The 22,439-nt window shown below is 34.4% G+C and overlaps 4 protein-coding genes across 5 annotated transcripts; 1 reads left to right on the top strand and 3 right to left on the bottom strand.

The window, feature by feature from the left end:
- Positions 1-317: 317 nt before the first annotated feature.
- On the bottom strand, positions 318-2,277 carry LOC112702278 (transcription termination factor MTEF18, mitochondrial). The gene has a single exon (XM_025753250.3). It carries the CDS (start codon positions 2,161-2,163, stop codon positions 403-405), a length of 1,761 nt encoding a protein of 586 aa, XP_025609035.1. The 5' UTR covers positions 2,164-2,277; the 3' UTR covers positions 318-402.
- A 576-nt stretch (positions 2,278-2,853) lies between these two features.
- On the top strand, positions 2,854-8,526 carry LOC112702276 (centromere/kinetochore protein zw10 homolog). Of its 2 annotated transcripts, XM_025753248.3 has the most exons (14): positions 2,855-3,603; positions 3,947-4,084; positions 4,241-4,399; positions 4,614-4,775; positions 5,101-5,334; positions 5,410-5,559; positions 5,944-6,036; positions 6,309-6,404; positions 6,690-6,818; positions 6,921-6,998; positions 7,155-7,313; positions 7,415-7,559; positions 7,665-7,747; positions 8,161-8,526. In XM_025753248.3, the coding sequence occupies exons 1-14, from the start codon at positions 3,031-3,033 to the stop codon at positions 8,242-8,244; spliced, it is 2,283 nt and encodes a 760-aa protein (XP_025609033.1). In that variant the 5' UTR covers positions 2,855-3,030; the 3' UTR covers positions 8,245-8,526. The 2 variants fall into 2 exon arrangements, with proteins under 2 accessions (XP_025609034.1, XP_025609033.1); XM_025753249.3 differs by lacking the exon at positions 4,241-4,399 and having other exon boundaries at positions 2,854-3,603.
- Positions 8,527-8,806: 280 nt separating this feature from the next.
- LOC112702275 (protein disulfide isomerase-like 2-3) lies at positions 8,807-13,072 on the bottom strand. Its single transcript, XM_025753247.2, has 9 exons — positions 12,757-13,072; positions 12,085-12,243; positions 11,369-11,482; positions 10,926-11,086; positions 10,696-10,795; positions 10,273-10,449; positions 10,039-10,184; positions 9,397-9,543; positions 8,807-9,294 (listed from the first exon to the last, which is right to left on the bottom strand). The coding sequence occupies exons 1-9, from the start codon at positions 12,892-12,894 to the stop codon at positions 9,120-9,122; spliced, it is 1,317 nt and encodes a 438-aa protein (XP_025609032.1). The 5' UTR covers positions 12,895-13,072; the 3' UTR covers positions 8,807-9,119.
- Positions 13,073-15,783: 2,711 nt separating this feature from the next.
- Positions 15,784-22,320, bottom strand: LOC112702274 (triacylglycerol lipase 2). The gene is made up of 15 exons (XM_025753245.3): positions 21,386-22,320; positions 21,226-21,298; positions 21,066-21,130; positions 20,865-20,974; positions 19,762-20,067; positions 18,996-19,015; positions 18,417-18,655; positions 18,194-18,304; positions 17,528-17,668; positions 17,253-17,363; positions 17,019-17,162; positions 16,880-16,920; positions 16,585-16,664; positions 16,404-16,499; positions 15,784-16,250 (listed from the first exon to the last, which is right to left on the bottom strand). The coding sequence occupies exons 1-15, from the start codon at positions 21,497-21,499 to the stop codon at positions 15,931-15,933; spliced, it is 1,971 nt and encodes a 656-aa protein (XP_025609030.2). The 5' UTR covers positions 21,500-22,320; the 3' UTR covers positions 15,784-15,930.
- Between the last annotated feature and the right edge of the window lie 119 nt (positions 22,321-22,439).

Genomic DNA, 22,439 nt, shown 5'->3' with positions numbered 1-22,439 from the left:
ATTTTGCAGTTCAATGCATATAATAGAAGTAAATCTGATCAAGGATCAGCAACAGGGAATCTCAATATGTACTTTTAGGCACTGAATTTGCATATGGTGTGAGCAAAAAAACATATTAAAGATTGTACCCTTTTTGAATTTTATATAACTTGTTTTTTCCTTATATTCCTTTTTGATTTCATCACTTATGGTGGGTAGCAAACAGAAACCGTATTCATTTGAGAGGTATTTCCTATCTTTCAAACAGAAAAAATATCAAGGCATTTTAGGTTAATGGACTTTGCATTAACGTGGGATGCTTGTGCACCCGGCTTCCCTTTAGGTAAAAGGAGTTAGTAAGACTTGTATATATTAGTAAAAATTAACATGTTAAGGAAAATAATACAAAATAAGGAGCTGTTACTACTTGTTCTTGTTTTTCTTTGATAACCTCTTTATATTTTTCCAAATGGTTGGACCTTGAGGATGCACATTTACAAAATATTTTTCAAACCGTTTATCATTGGATGAAACTATGGTACTCAAGGTTAAGGAAGGATTCACTACCTTCCTCTCCTTCAACCATGCATACATTGAAAACCTCTGAGCAATCTTCTCCAAATCATAGCAAAAGTATGTTGGGAATGCCACAATGCTTTCTAAGGGATAGCCTAAGATGTTTGTGGCAAAATGAATCTTCTCTTTAATTACATCTTTCTTTTGGTTCAGAATCGTAGGAGCTCTTTTTATCATTCCAATCACACTGTTATAGTCCAAACCTGCTTCTACCAAACAATCAAACCTCTCCTGTAATAGATCACCTCTCCCTCGGAACACTTTTAATGCATTCGCCATCTCCTCGGAGTTCTCTGCATACCCCAGTTTCAGCAGGAAAGTGATCTTGTCCAAATGTCTGCGCGGATCATAAACTGATATCTGTTTGGGGCTCTTCTTTTTCGAACTTGAAGCCATACTTATAAGTTTCAGTGGATCGTCCTTTATGACTTGGAGTAATTCGGCTTTCTCAACTTTCAACTCCGAGATAACAGTTCTCGGACCTTTGAAGGAATGTGTGCTGAATAGATGCATGTAATTAGACAAAATTTGTGCAATTTCATCTGTTTCCATTCCAATAGCACACAAAATATCAATCACTCTCAACAAATTTTTTGCACACTTGTTTAATAGTATATGAGGATACTCCATAAAATAGGAATACATAACATTCACCTTAACACCTAACTTATGTGATCTAACCAAAAACATGCGTAGCTTCTTCCCAAAACCTTCCAATAACAATTTAGGATTTGCCTTGAACAAATTGTGCATTTGTTCCTCAGAATAACCAACTTCATCAAGAAGTTGAATAGCATCAAGCATTTTCTTCCAACTATATGTCCTTGAACAAGACATGTAACTCACAATCCAATCATCTTCAATCCCAATTCTCTTTAACCAATCAAGAACCACCACAAATTCACCATGATGATCACCAACCAAAATTGAAGGGCAACAAACACCAAGCTTGATGATAAATGATTTACTTAGCCCTAATTCTTCATACTCTCTAAATTTCTCCAACAAGAACCCCTTAGGGTACCCAAATACCTCTTTTGCTTCCTTATAAATCTCTCCAATCCTGTTCCTAGGTACACCATAGTTACACAGAACATGGAAATTATCAACCAAAGCAGAATTATCAGCTAAGAAAAACATGCCACTAGGTAGAAAATCTTGCAACTCAGAGGGGCTAATCCCTATGCTCTCAAAGAATGGTTCAAACTCGTTAATGGGATTGTACCTTAGAAACTTCCTCAATGAATGAGCAACACCATCAACATCAACATCAACATCATTTCCACCAACAAAAATATTTGCAATCAAAGATTTAACAAAGTTGGGGCAATTCTTACTGATATACTCAGCATCCAAGAAGCTGTAGCCACGTGTTGAATGCAAGTAATCCATAAGAACACGCTGAGCTTCAATTTTCACATGACGAGGCACGCGTTTAGACTCAACAGGAGAGAAGTTATTCAAAGTAGCGATATGGGTGGAGTTAAAAACTCGAAAGGTTCGAGCTTTGAAGGAAAAACGTAACCGGGTTTGTGGTTGAAATGGTGGTGGTGGTAGCTTAGGGTTTACGAAGAGAAAGGAGCGATTTTGACTGAGGTGAAGAATCATTTCGGTGAATGTGAGGAATGCCCAAAATTTATTTGAAGCATTGGAAACGGATTTAGCTGAAGAAGATTGAATTTTGCCGTTGAAACTTGAAAGCTGAAGTGGCCTATAGAGTATCGGGAGAGGGGAGTGAGGTTGTAACTGTAATTTAAATTTTGGAGGGAGGGTGTAACTGTAATTTAACATCCAAGGATTGGATCCATATTTCAGATCATAGGATCCGATCCAAACAACCGGTTTAAGTGTTTGTTTAATAAAAAAAAATTAAATTACTTTATTAATTTTTATAATTTTATTAAATTTATAATTAAATTTTTATATTTTAAAAGATTTTAATTAAAATTTTTATACCAATTTTAAATTTATAATTATGTGTTTAATATTTTAAAAAATATTTTAACATAATAAAATATGTCAAAGATTTAAGATATATTCGTTAGTATTGTAAGGTGGATAAAATTTTTATATAACATTTAATATTAAAAATATTTAATTATAAATTTAAAATTAGTATAAAAATTTAATTAAAATCTTTTAAAATATAAAAATTTAATTATAAATTTAAAAAATTATAAAGATTAACAAAAGAATTTAATTAAATAAAAATCACAATTGAAGATCTGGATCCATTTGTGAACCGGGTCGGACACACACGAACAACGACGCACGTTCCAGTCCATGAAGTCCAAACTCAGTTTACCAGTCTCAACTCTCAACCATCACTCATCACTCGCGGAGCGCACGTTAGCTCTCACCCAAAACATCCCCAAACGAAGGCGCACGTTAACTATCACCACCGTACGCCTCCATTTTATCCAACTGCAGCTACCTGCACCCTCAATCTACCTCTCCCTCTCTCTCAACCGTCCGATGGACTCGATCTTCGACGCGATCAACGTCCGAGATCTCCTCTCGGCGCACGACCTCTCCGATCCAACAACGCCGCTCTCCGCACCGGATCTCCGCCTCCTCATCCAGCGACTAGAATCGCATTCCCTTCAGATCCGATCCAAGGTCCAATCCTACATCCTCTCCCACCGCGACAACTTCGAGTCACTCTTTTCTCTCGCCAATGACGCCGTTTCCCAGTCCCAGCTTCTCTCCGACGACATCGCCGGAGTCCTCAAGCTCATCTCCGACCAGATGATCGATGCCGAGGTGCGCGAGGTTGTGGCGGAGATTAGGGAGAAGAGGGAGGAGCTGAGGGTGAAGAGGGAGCTGTTAGGGTTGGTGAGGACGATTCTTGCGACGAATGAGATGTTGGAGAGTGTTAGGGAAGCGTTAAGGAATGGACGGTTTGGCTTCGCTGCTGAAGGGTTGAAGGAGCTGAAGGTGGCACTTAGGGTTAGTGGAAATGTTGGTAATGGTAATGGTGGTGTTGAGGATGGAGAGCCATTGGTGTATGGATTTTTGCGGAAGGAATGGTTTCAGTGCTTTGATGAGGTATAAAAGAATTACCTTTAATGATTCGTTCATGTTGAATGTTTATTTTGACTGGTTAGAGATGCTGAGAATCTTTTAATTCATATGAAGATAGAGTGAAGTGAATGGATCAGTGTTGGTGCATGAAAATGTTAAAATGAACAGAGACAAATATTCATGGATGTTATGTGTTGCATTGTTTCATCATTATGTCTTTGCCCCGAGCAGAGACTAAGTACAGGTGTAATTTGGTTTACTCATATAATCAGTTCCTATTATTTCTGTGATAGTAATGACGTTTGGATAATTTGTGATTTTTATTTAGTTTGTGATTGTTTTAGAGGAATTCGGTTTGGGTTTGTAGATTCAAGAGGTCCTTTTGAAGTTAATGGAAAAGTCTGTGCGATTTGATGGGGACTTGAATCAAGTTGAAGTTAGATATCACTTACAAGTTGAGAATCTGACTGGGGTTCAGCTACAAACAGTTCTGGAGGCAATGGATGTAAGTTAATTTATCTCCTTTTATTTTTGTGTAAATTTCATTACTGCGGTGATGTAAATTTTAAATTTGAAAAGCTCAGGTTTATCTATTTAAATTTGATAAGCTCAGGTTTATCTATTTGTGCTATTGCTTCCTCTCACTTAAAGCAATTTGTAGGCAGTTGGTATTCTAGAGTATGGGCTTGCTAAAGTTGCTGATTTGATGATCAAGCATGTTATGAATCCATTTGTAAAACATGGGCAACCTCTTTCATTTATAGAGGAACTGAATCCTGAATCAGCTGTACTGAAGCTAGTTCCATCTCCAGATAATAAGGTGAATGTAATGTTCTGCACAGTATTGGTATCAACTTGATGATTTACCCATTTCATGATTATTGTCTTTTTGTGCGCATGTGCACCTGTGTGTGTGTTTGTGTTTTTTACTTTGTTTCTTTGCGGAGGTGTGCTTTGGTTTTATTCTAGACTCAATTGAAGAATTGTAAATTACACTGCTAGTTTGTTTCTAAATATATGATTTCCATTTTCAGCATGAAGATGTTGCTGGGGAGTTGCTTTATTCAGGGATTTTGCTGTTTATCAAATTCATTTACAGGAGCATTTGCTTCCAGAATGATTCTTGGATCCGGTGTTTTGGAAGGTCAACATGGCCAAGGATAGCAGAGCTGATAATATCCAGCTTTCTTTCAAAGGTTAGCCTGTAAGCTCTATTTATATGAATCCTGATTGAACCGAGACTGTATCCATGCATTGAAAGTTGAAACTATTCTAAGAGTTGTATACTAATTGTTTTCAGTTGACAATTGGATTGAACCTAGTTATTACTTCATGATATGCAAGCTCAGAAGTAACTAATCCCAATCAATGAAATATACTTGATGAATTGATCATATCCTTGGGCTGTATTATGAACTAGGGCAATTATTTCATTGATAGTTTCACTTTCAGTTTCTAAGAACCATGGTGTAAGTGAGTATTTAACACTTGCAGATAGTCACTCTAGGTGTCTGGTTTCAGGTTGTACCAACAGATGCATCAAAACTTCCCGACTTTCAGAAAATCGTCAAATGTACAATTGAATTTGAATCTGCTTTAAAAGACCTTAAGTTCATCTCCGCATCAGATGACAATGATAGCAGACTGAGCAAGTTTGCTGATGATGTTGAGGTTCACTTTGCACACAAGAAAAAGACCGAGATCATGTCAAAGGCTAGAAATCTGCTCCTAGAGTGTGACTTTTCCATACCTCAAGTGAGTTTCCAGCCTGGGCGAATTGTTCTGTTGCTATTTCAATCTTCTAGTTATTGATGGAGAGTATTGCTACAGGAGTATACAAGGAAGGGTTCTATTGGGAAGAATGATGGAGCTTCTATGCAATCATCCAGCCATGTGGTTGATTTGCTTTTCTTGTCAGAAAGGTGTTTAGTATCCAAAGCAGCCAAACAATTGATGGAGCTAGTTCATCAGACTCTGCAGGTATTCTAAAAAAGAATTGTATTTTCTTTTTTTCTCTTTTTTTTCCAAAAAGAATATTGCTGGAAGTACATTGTGTGACATGATGGAGAAAGGAAACTAAATTCCAATAACCAATTTTTCCCTGGTGGAATCCATGATGTTGGAAGATTTAAATAAGTAATTTTGTAGTACTGAACTTAGATTGTGAAGACTTTGAATGATTTGATTTGATAACATACCAGGAGATGGTGAAGTGCATGATTTGTTAATATATTCATCTTTCATGCAATTATTAGTATGATCATACTTTTAGTGTAAGGTTACTTAAATTGCATTCATATAAATATTTTCAGTTAGTTGACCTACAATTAGTTTCACATTAATAAATGAATTATTAATTTTCAGGATGTTTGTCTGTCATCTACAAGAGTTGCATTGGAATTTTATCGTGCAGCTAGAGATGCTATACTCCTCTATGAGGTTGTTGTCCCTGTCAAGGTCAGTCCATGCTAGTTTTCTTCAATCAGTTACTTCATAGTGCGAATTTTATGAAAGACGAACAATTTTATGTCCAATGTCAAATGTTACTATATATATATATATATATATATATATATATATATATATATATATATATTGGCAGATATGCTTATTGTGGTTATGACGTTAGTGTCACTTCGGAGTTCTCAGTCGTCACTGTATTTGACTGTTCAATTTCATCTTTGTATGCTTTGGCCTCACAGTAATAAGTTCTATTTTGACTTGTGAAGCTAGAGAGGCAGCTAGATGGCATCAATCAAGTAGCTGTTCTGATGCATAATGACTGTCTTTATCTTTCACAAGAGATACTTGGTCTTGCATTTGAGGTAAACATACTTCAATAACTAAAGATGAAGTGAATTCATAACATTAACTAAAGATGAAGTAAATTCATAACATTTTTAATCAAAAAGGATCTTTTTTTGTTCCTCCTGATTTCGTCTTCACATGGATTATTTTGATAGTAGATTGTAGCATTTGCTTACATTACTGGCTCTGTTTTGTAAATCACATGAAATAATTGATATGGATATGCAATGTATACCTTGTGTATTTTATATATTGGTTGGTTGTTTTTCCATGGCTCATTCATTTGGATGCTGTTGTCTCAGTATCGAACAGACTTTCCAAGCTCCTTGAAAGAGCATGCTGTCTTTGTTGATTTGGCTCCAAGGTTTCAGCTTTTGGCAGAAGGAATACTGCAGAGACAAGTTCATCGTGTTATTTACAACTTGAAGGAGGTACTGGCTCTGTTACAATCCCTGTTCATCTGTAGGGATATCTCATATCCATGAAGTTATGTTTTACTCACAGCCTTAAGCCTTTTACACATTGTTTTATAGGCCATAGATGGTGCTGATGGATTTCAAAATACCCATCAGATGAAAGAATTTGAGTCAGCTAAATTCAGCATAGAGCAGGTAAATTTTCTTGCCAGTATAATGTGTGGATGATATCATTTATTAACCTATAGGTTTTTCATTTTTCCTGCTTTTCTTCCATTCCTTATTCTTGCAAGCTACAAGCTGATTTCCTCTAATTTTCATAAATGACATGAAGCTGGGTGTCTTGTTTAGGTTGTGTTCATCCTGGAGAAAGTGCGTATCATATGGGAGCCACTCTTGCTTCCTTCAACTTACCGGAAAAGCATGAGTACAGTCATAGAGTCGGTTTTCTCAAGAATTGCAAGAGATATACTCCTCTTAGATGACATGGCAGCAGATGAGACTTTACAGGTAGAGTCTATACTCTATTCCTTGAATTTATGAAGTAATGCTTGTAATTGTGCCATTGATGTTTCGGAAGTTGGTCTAATAACTTCCACTCACATTTCCAGCTACAAAGACTAATCCAGTTAATGCTGGAAAGCCTATCACCTTTATTCAACTCCCTGGCCACCATGGATCAGAAATCGCACGAGTTCTCTGGAGAATCTCTTGATAACCTTATACCATCTTTAAGTAAAATCCGCAAACTATCAGGCATGTTCCGTCATATATGTAATTATTTGATTAGAAGTTATGTCTGATTATCTATCACTAGCTCATCTCTTCAAAACTAATTTCTTCATCTTTCATGTGCCTCAGAATTGTTAGATATGCCTTTAAAATCCATTACAGCATCTTGGGAGAATAAAGAACTGATCTCTTGTGGCTTTACAATAACTGAGGTATAATGATCAATGACTTCATCACTTGCGACTATAAATTTCATTCCCTTTCTTAGATGCTTTGAAACTTTTGCCATGATCATAATTTGATACAGAACCTTCCAACAGTTAATCATGTGAGTTTTTTGTAATTTTATAACTAAATATAACTTTTGAAATTTCTAAATATAGACTGGATGAAGTTTTCAATCTTAAAATAAAATTCTCAAACAACTATTTCTTTTATCCAGTGCTTCACCATAAAAATAGAAAGAAAAAGAAAAAGAAAAGAAGGGAAATAACTATTGTCGTTTCTTTTACAGTCTTAGTCATTGTTATAGAACTAAAAATATTGGAACCATGTTTGATATAAGCTTCTTAATTTGTTGTCGCAACTTATGTTTCTTACATTTTTGTTGGTAATCTCTTTGTAGGTGGAAGATTTCATCAAAGCCATATTTACAGACTCACCTTTAAGAAGAGATTGTTTATGGAAGATACACAATGCTAACTTTTAGAATTCATCCTGATTCCCACAAAATTCAGAACCAAATAGAAACAATAATAGACAGGATTAAAAGATTAGAATTCCAGAGATGCTCCCTCCAAATTTCAAGACTGGAGAGTGCATTAGAATTAGGAAGTAAAGCACAAGGTACTTGGTTGTGTAGGTTTTTGCATGTAATGTTTATAGATGTAGGTACATAAACTTTCATGGTTGAAATTTTGGAGATAGCGAATTCTAGTGTAACCAGTTTCAATATCTATATCAAAGGGTTTGGCATTAGCGTTTGGTTTTATTTTATGTTGCAATTACTTTATTTTATTAAATCAATGCAGATGGCTTGATAACAGTTAACTGACTTAGCTTATTTATCTTTTACATAAGGTAATAAAATATAAGTAAATTATACCACCCTTTAATAATATGTAGTAATTTAAGTTATGCAACATATTTATTATTCTTATTCTTATATTCTATAGAATATTATACTAATTCTTTCCTCTTAATATGAATGATATGACAAAGCAAGATATGTGTGTTTGATATGACTAATTTTTACTAAAATCAGAGTATAATTTTATCTAAAAATAACAGAGGTTAACCTTGGCACTGTTTATATTACCAAAACACAAGATTTTCTCAATATGTTCCATTGAATATCAGATTTTATGCTCCTCAAAAGATCACCAATTGGTCTTTGGATTGGAACATGAAAAAGAACAGTCAGCACAACATCATGACAACAATCTATATTCCTTCAAGGTAGTCTCCTCTCTAATCATCATGGAAACAATGACCCTGGTACACTAACATTGCCTCCAAGGCTCTAACTTCAAAATCGGTTGACTTGGAACCTCAAATTCTGTATCAATTCCCTTCATGATTTCATCACAGTTCATCCTTGTTTGAGGAATCTTCCCCCATGAGCTCTTCAAGTGAAAATTCATCCTCCTCCATTATCTCTCCATCTTTCCCATCCCATGGTTCTGTTTTTACAATGGTTGGGGTGCCTCCGAGTGGCAAATTGCCTTTGCCGCCTCGGCCGGCTTCTTTCACGAATTCACTGGAGACAAAAAGAAACCCACGAATATTTAAATACTTTTTCATTTCATTAGAAGGAGTTCTTAGTGTTTGTTATTTTAGGCTAAAATTAGAAGAAACTTACACAATGTGCTCATGCTCATAAGCACTCTTGAGAGGAGCATATACAGCTTTCTTGAGGTTGAGGGCCACCAAGGCTGGATAACCATAGCCGCCAACGCCGACATGCTTCTCAAGATCCGGCTGCTTACCAGCAGCTGCCCACACATAGCTGTTGAAAACACAAATTCAAAGAGGAAAAAAATTCAATAAATATTAACTATAATATAATACTATGACATTGTCTGATTCATACCAGACTTGGTTGTTATTCAGATGTTTGCATTTGTAAGAATTTAAAGTTGGTGGTTAGTTAAGTCAAACACTTCCATTGATGTGACACTACATGACTGAAAGTATGTAAAATTACACTGCCAATACATAAAAATTTAAAATGACATCTGACATGAAGATATCCGTGAAGTGATAAATGAGAACTGTTAGATGATTTGACATGTTTGATTAAACTGTTTAACATAATATGTCTATATTTTAGTTATCATCTTTACATGAAGACATCTTCACATGAGTAGCCACCAAAAATTAAATCCATATTATAGCTTTTAAACATGGATGGAATTAACAAACAATTTTGACATGAAAAGATTTCTCACAAGGTGCAATTAACGGATGGATGAAAAGCAAAAGCCAACCCTTCTTTACTTACCTGTAGGGGCTCCTTTTGAATTTTTCCGCAACTGATAATAGCTGTTGAATGTATCTGTTTCTTCCCTCTGCCTTGGAATCCAAGATGTCAGGAAGGAAGGCGACAAAACAGATTGCGGCAGAACCACATTTCTCTTCCATAACATCCTATATAAACAAGGCATATGGTACATCATTGATCTCATTCAAACTAAAAATCCCAAAATCAAGTAAAGATGGAAAGGAAACCACTTACTGGACCATGTAGCTCCGTCACTTCCGGGGGAGCAACATTTGTTTCTAGCTGCTCTAGTGCAAACGATTCGATGGCTGCAGCAGTTCTTGCACCCTCATAAGGGGCTGGACTATCTTTATCAGCACCAAATACCAAGATAGTTGGGAACCCTTGAACTTTGAACCTGCTCATTAGGGACTGAGAACAACCACCCCATCAGAACAATAGAAATTTAAGAGGAAAATACAAATCTTTTCCTCTGATCAATGATGAATTTAAGAGTCACTAGTTCTTACTCCCGTCCGTTCCATAACATATATCAATTGTAATTTGGTGTCTTCATAATTTATACATTGAGTTATGAATGTACTGAATTTCCATATTGAAAGATATTATGGAATGCAGGGCGTATTATAGTATTAGTTACGTATTTTGTATTCTTACCTTCTCGGCATCACAGTCAACATGACCCAAGTTAACCTTCCCCTTGAGGTTATTGGCCGCCTTCTTCCACTCAGGAGCCAATCTTTTGCAGTGGCCACACCTTTAAGAGAGAAATGACAATAGATTTTATGAGAACTACGGATAAAAAGGTATAAATACCTCAGGTTCGGCGAGGTTATATATAATGATATCTATCTATGGAATATTTTTAAAGCATAGGCAACACTTACCAAGGTGCAAAAAACTCCACAATCCAAAGTTCTTTACTTTTGATAACCAATTCGTCAAAGTTGCGGGAGTTCAATTCTACTGAAGCGTTGGTTTCTTCTTTCTTTTCACTTGATCCTCCTGTTGACTTTCCATCCAACCGATCTTTCAAAAGTTGCTTTACCTGAACATAAAGAAATTATTTATAGGGGCAGTTTGGCAACTCTGAGAACTAGTTTGAATTTTGAACGTGTTTAAGGAAAACTAGTTTAAATAGTCTCTTAGTCTGCTTAAAGTTTGTCTCAACCTGTTCCTATAATGAGATATTGTTAGATATATTCCATAGAAATAGGGTTTATCAAACACACAAGCTATCTATCTAGTCTGCCCAAAGTCCAATATGACATAAATGGTAATTTTTTTCTTCTGCCAAAAATACGAGAACAACCAAGAGATTCCAACAAACCTGTTTAAGGGCAAACTCTGCGATTGGTTTGACATCTCTTGCTCCTTGGTAATCGACTGGAGGCTTTCCAGGTGCAAACACCTTTATGGTTGGAAATCCTTTAATCCCATATTCCTAAAAGTGATTTGAAATAGCACAAGACACAAATTTAATTTCTTTGAACTGTCAACATAAACTTATCATTAGAAATGAAGAAAATATCCAAAAAATGACATCCTAACCGCTAAAGATTTCCAATTGCGAACAATCAGATGTTATGCAAAAGAAAGGAAGAGGATAATAAAGAATCTCCAAGGGCATACTCACTTATTTCATCAAGAAAATTCACAAAAGAACAATGCAACAAAGATATTTTTTTTAAAAAAAAACTTTACATACAAAGAGTAGTGTTAAACCATAGGAAGTAAAACTTTAAAATTTAAAACATTTTAATTCTTGTGCACTAGGTTCTTCGATCAAATATGCAAAATGGCAAGTGCTGAGAGGTGTAGTTAATCACATTTAAAAAGTACAAAGACATTGATGATGTATAAAAGGCACTCATTAACATACATAGTGTAGGAATTGTAAAATATGCATTATAGCAAGTTCATATGCCAGAAAAAGACTTACTGCAAGAAATGAACAACAAAGGAGTCATATCTTATTTATTAAAAAGATGTCATCATTTCATCAAACCTAAAATGGAAGTTATGGAGAAATGAACAATGAGTAACCTGAGCGAGAGATTGGTGAGCATCAGCATCAAGTGCTGCCACAGTAGCTACACCCTTTAACACATTAGCTGCCTTCTCCCATGTAGGAGTTAGAGCTTGACAATGGCCACACCAAGGAGCAAAGAATTCAACTAGGACAACTCCATTTGAATTAAGAACCTGCAAATATTCAAATAGTAACCATAAATTCTAATGATTAACTGGATAAATAAAAGGTAACTCATAACAATGTCAATGAAATATTAAAAACACAATATTTCATCCACCTAAGGCGAAACTGACATACATTCTGATGAAGAAACTTAACAACATTGTGATACAACAACGAAACAACTCCCAATGAGTTTTCAGCTACCAAATTGAAATCCCAACAACATTTGCTTGCAAGAAAAAATCATCAATCCAACTAACATTATAAAGATTTTGTATGCCAAAATTAAATTCATTTTACTACTACATTCACTAATGGGAAAAATAAAATAATAAATTAAATAAAATACTAATGGAAGAGAAAAGAAGAGGGGGGGGGGGGGGAGATCATAAAGCCCAGATGATTTTCAACTAAAAAAGATGCAAAATTTGAAGTTTCAAAGCAATACCCATTTGGAAACACAGTGGGATCAAGGGCTTAAAGGGTTCAAATATTGAACTTTGGAAGAATTTTGAATTCACCTTGGACTTGAAGTTTGATGGATTGAGCTGAACCACAGGTGATGATGGCCCATAGAGTGCATCAGCAAAAGGGCATGATTGGAAGATTAAAATCAGCGCAGAAACAACAACAAATACGAAAGATTGAAACTTTGTCATTCTCTGTTTATGTTTTCGATCACTCTCTTCGGAACTGAATCAGCGCAGCGAAGAAGAAAACCAACGACAGTAATAAAACGCCTTCGTCCCTGAGGGACTCTGCGTGTGCCAACGTGTCTCGTCCAATCGTAAATTGCCACGTCATCATCTCATGTCAATGAGTAATTTTGATTAGGATATAGAGTTTGATTGGCATATAGTATTAAAAGAAAGTTTTATCAAAAATTGCTAAATAATTATTGTTTATGATGCTTGGTTAAATTATTTTAAAAATAAGTACTTATATTTACTAACATCACATAAGAAAATTTTAATTTGCATATTCTATCAACATTACAAAATATATATAAATTATGAAAAGTTATTAACATTAGTTTTAAGAATTTAATTCAATTATTCAGCATCTCTCATAAGCTATATGAATATTAAACACTCAAATTGGTCTTAATTAATTTCAGATAGAATATTTTTGTCTTCAATTAATTTTTATTATTTTAAAGTCCTGATAATTACTTATGTTAAACAATAGGGAAAATGACACTCTCCTCCCCTGAGAAATACTAAAATGACAGTCTCCTCCTCTTTATTTGTAAAATGTACAGTTTAATCCATTTAGTTAAAAATATTAACAGAATATTTCATTTAAAAAAATTAAATATTTTATTCAATAAAATTAATATTCTAATTTACCATACTATCCCTTTATATTTATTTACTAACTAAACTCAATTTCTGAGCTAGGATTCCAATTCCCTCACAGTCGCGTTCCAGCGCTATTTCTCTTTCAATCTCTTCAATTTCCTTTGGTTGTCTCTGCCATGCTACCTAGGTGCTGCCATTGCTGCATAGCTTTGTGTAATCATCGCCGTTATTATCAATTCAAGTAATAAGGTTTGACATCCTTTTCTCAAACTCAATTAATTTACAAAAAAAATTCATATCATTGGCAATTCTGGATATATCCTTAAACCCTTCATTTTTGCTATCCCTAAATCCTTTTCTTCGTCGTTTCTGTTATAGTTATTCATTATTAATTACGCCAATTTTTTTTTTCATATTAGGAAAATGTCTACCAATATTGAAGCTATATCTAGTGTTAATGAGTACGATGAAACTGAACCCCCTATTGAACAATTATTTACCGATAGTGATGAAGAATATGATGTTAATAAGGATCAATGCGTAGAGAGTTATTTGGATGATGAGGAGTGGAATGAGGATGACTACACTTCAGAGGAAGAAAGTGAAGTAGAAGTTAACATAGAGAATGAAGGTGAGATAATGAAAAGATTTGATGTTGAAGATAATGAAAAAATTAGTCTAGAAAAGTTTATGATATTTGTTGACGTATATGAGTTTAGGAGTGTATTGAGAGATTACATAATTCAAGAGAATTTTGATATAATAAGAGTGAAAAATGAGAAAGCAAGAGTGACTGTGGCTTTATTTCTAGTAACTTTAATAAAAAAAATGAATAAAGTTAACATTAGTTAACACAAAATTTAAAATGGATTAAAGAGGGATTTTTTTAAAGGTTATAGGGTAGGGGAATGTATATTTTATAAATAGAGGAGAGGGGAGTGTCATTTTAACATTTCTCAGGGGAGGGAAATGGCATTTTCTCTAAACAATAACAGGCTGATCTTCCCCAAGAGCTCACATCGACGGGAAGGTTTGGCACCTCGATGTCGGCTCTTCGCCACCTGGGGCACATTGTGTTAACTGTATTCTGAGGTCTTGATACTAATTCAATTATATATCCTTTAGATACAAAAAGGAATCGAAAAAATCGTCTTATCGTCTTATATCTACTTTTATCTATATAATTATATATATAATTAGTATTTTATTTTTTATATTGATTTTTTTTGTAATTTTTAATAAAAGTTTTAGTATTTATAGATAAATAATTTTCTAAAATTTTTTTATAATTTTTGCCAATTAAATTCTAAAAAATATCAATATGAAAATTACTTTTTCTCTTTTAGTTACTCATCCAACACACTCTTGGAGTACTCACTGCACAAAGTGAACTCAATAAATTTATGAAGTCGAAAGTTAAAAGTTGAACCACATCCTTAATTTACTTGGCATGACATGTTAGCTGCTGAATTTCTCGTTCACTACAACTCTAATTGTCACTAATACTTATTTTAATTTGAGTCTTGTTTCTTATAGTTTTAATCTAAAAAAAAATTCTAAATGACTAATGACAATTATCTCGAAAAATAATAAGGTTCAGGCTCTAAACAAAAAAAAATACATTTTTTGCCCCTAATCCTAATCTTTATTTTTATGAGATTGAGATTGATTAGTTTTTATATCAATATTTTTTCTCTGTATTAACAGTATAAGTCATGACATGTTAAACTGTTAAATTATCCATTAAGAGCCAATTAAGATTGACAATTTTTTTTGTTAGAAATCTCGTTATCTTTTAAGGATAATTATTAAATCTGTTTAGTTTTTTTAAATATTTTTTGTTATTTTTTTTCAAATATATTAGCTAAATTTACTGTTTAAAACTATGAAATATTAGTAGATTTTAAATTGTTTTTATTTATAAAAATTAAATGAAAGATATATTAGTGATTAATATGTCACATAAATATATTCGGAAGAGAGATCATTGATAAATGAGCTAATCAATTTCATGAAGTTAAATATCAAAAACCAAAAAAGGTATTTTTTTTATCAGGGCCTCGAAGTCCTTGAAAAAATTATCAGAGGCCGAGATGAATATTCACCCTTTTACTCCTCATCTTTCTGCATTTTTGGCTAGGTAGGTGGTCAATTATTTCATATGTTATTTCCATCATTCACACATAAAGCCATGAGAAGTTACAAATTTAAGATCTAATGGAAAGGATACTGGTAATTCACATGCAATTTGGGTGGTAAATACAGAAAATATATATATTAACTTTCTTTGATAATATTACTTTTCTGTAAAATTACACATTGATATTTGTATGCTATTCAACTCTAACCAAGAATATAAAAATTTCTATAGTGATGAATGTTATTCTTTAGATATCATTGAAGCTTAAAGAAAGATATGAGAGGTTCATATATATCTCGTTTAGCATTTTCTCCCATAACATAATCTGCATGTGCATAATCATTTCTATATTGTACTACAAGCTTATCTCCATCATGATCATCAAGAGTTTCTAATAGCCGTTGCACGTCTTTGACGTCAGAAAGAGCGTCAGCGCCGCCGTAACTCAGGTAGAGAGGAAGGCTGTTTGGAATTCTGGTCATGTCATACACCGGAGGAGTCGGCCGTCCATAATGTCTTGTATTCTCATCTATGTTCATGTAATCAAACATTGCTATTGTTCCTTGTCTGATCACTGTGATATCAACAAGATTAAAACTCAGTTTCAATTCATATGAAACAAACTTTAGTTATAAACAGCTCTTTCTAGTTGAATTTTCAGAATCTAAAAGTCCCTTTATCATGATTCAACAACTACTAAAATATTGTTATAAACAGGACTACTTACTCTGAGATAGATGAATCATGTTCTTTGTTGCTGTTGACTGAGGCTCATGATCCAAAAATATATTGACAATTGATGGGCTTAGGCAGCAGTTAGGGCCTAAAAACATTTCAAGGTCAAAATATTTTGGATTTGAGAACTGTCAAATATAGAGATTTGAGGGGAAAAAGAGGGAAAAGGGAACCTGTGAAAGTGGTCAACAAGTTAGTGCAATCAATGCCTGGTTTTTTGCACATGTCCTTAAGAAACTGTATTACAGCATCCCTGTTTCAAACATGAAAAATTATGAAGTGGAACCAATCATGTTCTCATTGCCATCACAGCTGATTCATATGCTCTATTATTCTGAGAAAACTGAAGCAAAAAAGTACTAGAATTAATGGCAAGTATTTGCATCAGTTTGGGTGATTCTGATCTAAATCCAACAACTAAGATAAAGCAAGAACAATAAGAAAAAAGAGATAATAGGAGGAACTTACCCTCTCAGGCTGAATTCAAAGATCCCAAGTTTGTACAAGTACTGTTTGGTGAAAAAAGCAACACAGATTTTCATAATCAAACTTTGGAGTTTAAAGCTAAAGATTTCTTTCCTTTTTCAATCTATTTACTAGCACCTACCTCAGCAAAGAAGTTGTCAGCTGCATTTTTAGCAAGTGGCGAGGTCATCTGGCTAACGTATGCGATTGGACTAAGTAAGGCGGCTGATCTTAGCATATTCAGCAACTGATCTTTGGATAAAGCAGCCAGTGCAATCAAAGTTCCCTATTTAAAAGAATCCAACACTCTGCATCATCAAATTGTGTTGTGAGGAGAGTCCAAACAACATGGATAAGTGTAGATTGCGAAATTCACCTGCGAGTGACCGATATAGTGCAGCTTCTGTCCAGTTTGATCATGCACATACTGGAATGTTGCTGGAAGATCATATGCAACTAATTCATCCCATGACCAATTCCAATAATCCTAAACATTGAAACTAATATTAGAGACATAGCTAGTGTTACTTAGCTAGTTAAAGTGTTAACTCTTTTTATTCCATGATAACCATAACGTCTCAACAACTAATGTAAGCAATAATCAAATAACAAAACCATAGAAGTGCAGCAAATTTACACTACAATACTGACTGAGCTGTTAGTAGGTAACGATATATGTTGCCGGCTATACTTCGTGCCACGCGTGTTAGCAATCCAAACATCGAAACCATTATCTGCCAAAAGGAATGCCAGAGATTGGCTTGGAGGTAGCAATAACCACGTTATGCCATCCTGCATCCACAACAGCATTACATTATTTTCCAAAGCATCCCTTTTTGGTAATTCTCTTAGCAAGAAAACAGAGGCATCAGAAAACACAAACCTATATAGAAAATAAGAACTATTCAGAAATAAGCAAAAAATTATCCAATTCTTTGTATACTAAAAAATTGAGGACAATGGCTACAAGGACACTCCAAAGTGGTCCCTAAGATTGGCGACGTACACTAAAATAGTCTGCGAGATCTCAATTGCAAAAAGTGCACCGTGTTAGTTCCTAAGGCATGATAAGTCACTTGATGAAAAAGGGGTTGAGGGACTAGCATGACATACTTTTGCTAATCTCATGAACGTAATTGATGCAATTGGAATATTGGAGACTATTTTAGTGCACATGACGAATCTCAGGAACCAATTTGGAGCTTAACTCGACAACTTTGTAGTCTTGTCTGTCTCATTGTCTTTGTAGTTTCGTCCTGAAATACCTATCAAACACAGCTTTGAGCCAATATAGTTGCTTTCAAAACAAATACTTACCATGAATAAACCATGCTGTAGCAGAACCGGTGGCCTATTGCCCCGTGGGCCCCGTGACCGCCCCACCGGAATTCTCGGCACACTGAGAACATAACCATCCACAGTTGTCACCTAAAATCCATTTCACAGTTCACACACACACAAACATATAACTTACTAACTAGCTGCTCAGAATCTTACTGCTGTTTAGTGATCAAAATAGCAACAGATTCAAGAAAAGTACCAAGTGTTCTTCACAAGCATATCCTTGAGTCTTCACCAGTGATGAGCAAATACCTTCAGTGGAGAATGATGGCAATGCAGTAATATCACTACTTTGAGTTCTGAGTGGATACAATCTTCTTCCACCTGCAATTGCTGAACCCCAAAAGAGAATCACAAGGATTATTATTACTATTGGGAATGAAATCTTGTTGGCCATGCTGTTTTCTAGTACATTAATCTTCCAAATACAGACATTAACTTATGCACGCATTAAACAGAAGGAATATAAACAGAACAAAGGAAATTGTTTTAAGAAAAAATGTATTCACATGATGGCTTTTAAACCACCATTTTTGTCAAGAGATTGCACTAGTGGTTAAAACTAAGTATATGTGGGGTCTACTAAATGGACCTACCATAAAATTATATGTATTGCTATGATTCCTTAATAATAAACGCGTGGATGTTATGGACCTAACATTGTGGCACATATAAAAAGCCAAAACATGTGCCTTGATTAAACCATTTTTTCAATAGCTGCTTTTTTGTCCCACTAAAGAGGATACTAATCCATGCTTCCAAAGCAAGGCAAGGATACTTTCTTCTTTCACATTTTGACTAAATTAAACAAGAAAGTTAAAAAAAAAAGGGTGAATACTTCCATGAAAACATCTTCACATGAAGATGGTATTGCAAACCATTAAATAATTCTATCAAACATATCAAATCATCTAACAATTCGCAATGACTTCATGTGAAAATGTCTTCGTAAAAGTATCTATCAAAAAATGAACATAGTGCTATGCAATTGATAGCCTCTAACTTTCCCACATCTAATGGGTACTTTGATTTCTTAGCCTGATAGAGAAATTTGTACTGAAACTTTTTAGATTTTGATCATTTGGCATAACCACTAAATAGTTTTTAAAGTGTTTTGGAACCATGAATGTTAATTATCCTGAAGGGAAAATTGAGACGCACTTGCCAAATACCTATATCATAAGGAGTATGTGTATTTCTTCCATTATAAATTTGAACCAAGAAGAAATTATTCGTGTTGTCCATAACATAAAATTTGACGAAACAAACCTTTTTCTTTAATTTGCAGCATTGCTCAACATAGGAAAAAAGAATGCATTATAAATGTAATAATGAAAACAACAAAATAAGTATCTTAAGCAACTATCTCATGAAGGATGAGGAATATGAATAAATATTAAATAATGGTACAAAATTTCGACTGTGGTTTGTCATATCTGTATTGCTATTCTGTTTTTTTCTGAAAGGCTGGCTTATTCAGCATCTACAGCCATCACTATAAGCACTGAAGCTTGAAAGAACAATTTTATCAAGGCTACAGATACTAATGGGCAGTCCCAGTTGTATGAGTACTGGATGCATTCTTTACAGTTGTTTCAGATGTTTTCGCAGCAGCATCCGGCAATTTGGAGGATGCATTCTTTACAATTGTTTCAGATGTATTAGCTGAAGTATCTGGCACTTTTGATCTTATTAGGGGCCTTTTGAGGAACTGAAATTTCAATCCTCTTGGTTTTATCTTCCCAAGCAATTCCCATCTTCTAGGTTTAATCTGTCCTAGCAGTTTCATCTGCTCTTTTCTGAACTTCTTTGTCGCATACCAGCTCCCACCTCGCCATCCCAAGCCATACCTGTATATCAGCAGAGTGTTGACTCAAAAAAATGAATTATACATTTGAACCACTAGACTATAAAATAGAATAACAACGATCAAGTCTTTTCCAACTATGTGGATCAAAAGATGTCATCAAGGACTATCAACCTATCATAAACTGTGCATAGAGTACAGAGAAGTGACTAAATTTAGTATCGAAATTTTCTTTTGGATGAAGCTCTAATACACTTAAATTGCATGTGTGTGATGGAATGATCTCAAATTTATGAAGAACTAAGTATCAACACATCAACTGAAAAGCATTGTTCATATCAAACTTGTACACCGAAACTCCATAAGTCATCATGTCAATGCAATCCTACTACCACTTAACTGGAATATCTTCTCTACATGTTAAAACAGATGACATATAACTAGGATATATTTCCTTTTACTGGTTGATGCAGTTTGCATGCATGATTTATGAAATATCAACACATCAAAGCAATAGTCCTAGCTGTAGCATCTTCAATATCAAGCACAGTTTTGACTAAGCAATAGCAATAGCAATTCAAATAGGAAGTTTGTAAACTACAAATCCTTTAAAATTTCAATACATTCAAAATCTTAACAGCAATGATAGTTCAGCTTACAAATTAACCTTACAATACCCTACAGCACCATTGTGCATTTGTTCTTCAATGAATAACCATATCATTAAAAACCAAAAAGGACTATTGTGAATTCAAATTGACAAGACTTAAATAGCTACATCGGAGAATCACCACAGAAAGCATGATCACAGGTATTAAGTACTAGAAAGAAGGAACAAACCCAATGATCAAGGTGGTTGCGGCAGTGGCGGCACAAGTAGGAACACTGAGACCTCCAGGACCAACAATGTCTTTGATTTCAGAATGTTCCAGATTATGCTTATTTTTCATCTGCCACACAGAAACATATGAAACAGACATATCCATTAGAATTAGAATTAGAATTAAGAAGAAAAAAAAAACGAGATACAGAAAGACTCACAGCTTTTTCAATTGATTCAAGCCTTTGTTCAACCTTTTCATCATGGAAATGGCGCAATGAATACCCTGGAACAAGAAATCAACCAATCTTACAATCAATGAATCCAATCAAATATTCAAATCAGATGATATGAATGGAAAGCACTGAGAAATGAAGAGACCGATCCAAGCAGTGGCAACGGAGGCAATGGAAGTCCCAACAGTGAAGACCACGCGGTGCCTCTCGAACGCATCCTGAAAGAAACAAGAAACACAAAACGACATTGAAGAAGCAAAAACGACAATCAAAATGAATATAGAGAGAGAAAGTGAAAAATTGACCTTGGTGAGGAAGAAGGTGTCGTTAACGGCGGCCCAGGAATTAAGGGCTTTGCGTTTGAGGTTGGCAGCGGAGAGTGAAGCCATGCGAGAACCTCTCTGTCTCAGCCGCTGCATAATGCGGCACACTGCTCCACACTCTGCAAAAACCAGAAATTGCGTTTTCAAAATTGAAAGCGTTGTTGAAACGCTGCTTCCACTTTCCAGAGAAAAAACCCCAAACGACTTTCAAGTGTTTTTTTTTTTTTTTTTCGGGTTAATGCATAAAACTGGAATGGAATCTCCGACACTTCTTTGAAATGGCAAGTGAACTATTTTTTTAATTACTCGATTAATTTAAGCCGGGATGAGATTTCTATTTTTTTTAAAAAAATAAATAAATTAAAAATCGCTAAGTGAAATTTTTGCATTACACATGTTCATCACACGCTCGTAAAACATCAAAGTGCACCATTTTCTGGTAACATACCAGATCTGCTATCACAAAAAAAAAAAATAACGTGTCGAATTTGCTATTGCGTTGGTACTTGGTAGAATAGTTGTAAGAAATTTTTACATGACAATAAATGCTAGGACACCAAGTCCAGAATGAAGCACAATGAGTGAATCGCCAAAATATACAAGGGTGGTGTTAACTAAATTCTCATTAGATTCACAATTTTTAATATTTTAGTTTCTTAAATTCAAAATTTACAGTTTTTTTAATTTAGTTTTAGACATCATATTGTCTTTAGACCCTTTTTAGCATTGAGTCAGTGAACAAAATATTGAGCTGGTTCTAGTGAACAAAATATTGTTTATCATTTTATTTTGGTGTTTAAAAAGACAAAAATGATATCGTTTTTGTCTTGTTTAAACATTAAAATAGGAAAATATTATTTAGCTGACTACTAAAATGAAACGAGTTGTTCTTATTTTTTTGTAGTGTTGCAATATCAATTATAATAGAAGCTATCATTTAAAAATATATTGTTTTATCTTGATTTTTATGGTTATGCTTATTCATCAGGATGATTGATAACTATTGTTTGAAGTAAAAAGAAGTTAATTTCAATTT

Source organism: Arachis hypogaea, chromosome 7 (genome assembly GCF_003086295.3).
Source record: "Arachis hypogaea cultivar Tifrunner chromosome 7, arahy.Tifrunner.gnm2.J5K5, whole genome shotgun sequence".
Classification (NCBI taxonomy): domain Eukaryota; kingdom Viridiplantae; phylum Streptophyta; class Magnoliopsida; order Fabales; family Fabaceae; genus Arachis; species Arachis hypogaea.
Note: the sequence above shows the minus strand (reverse complement) of the source record. Positions and strands in the feature narration are given on the sequence as shown.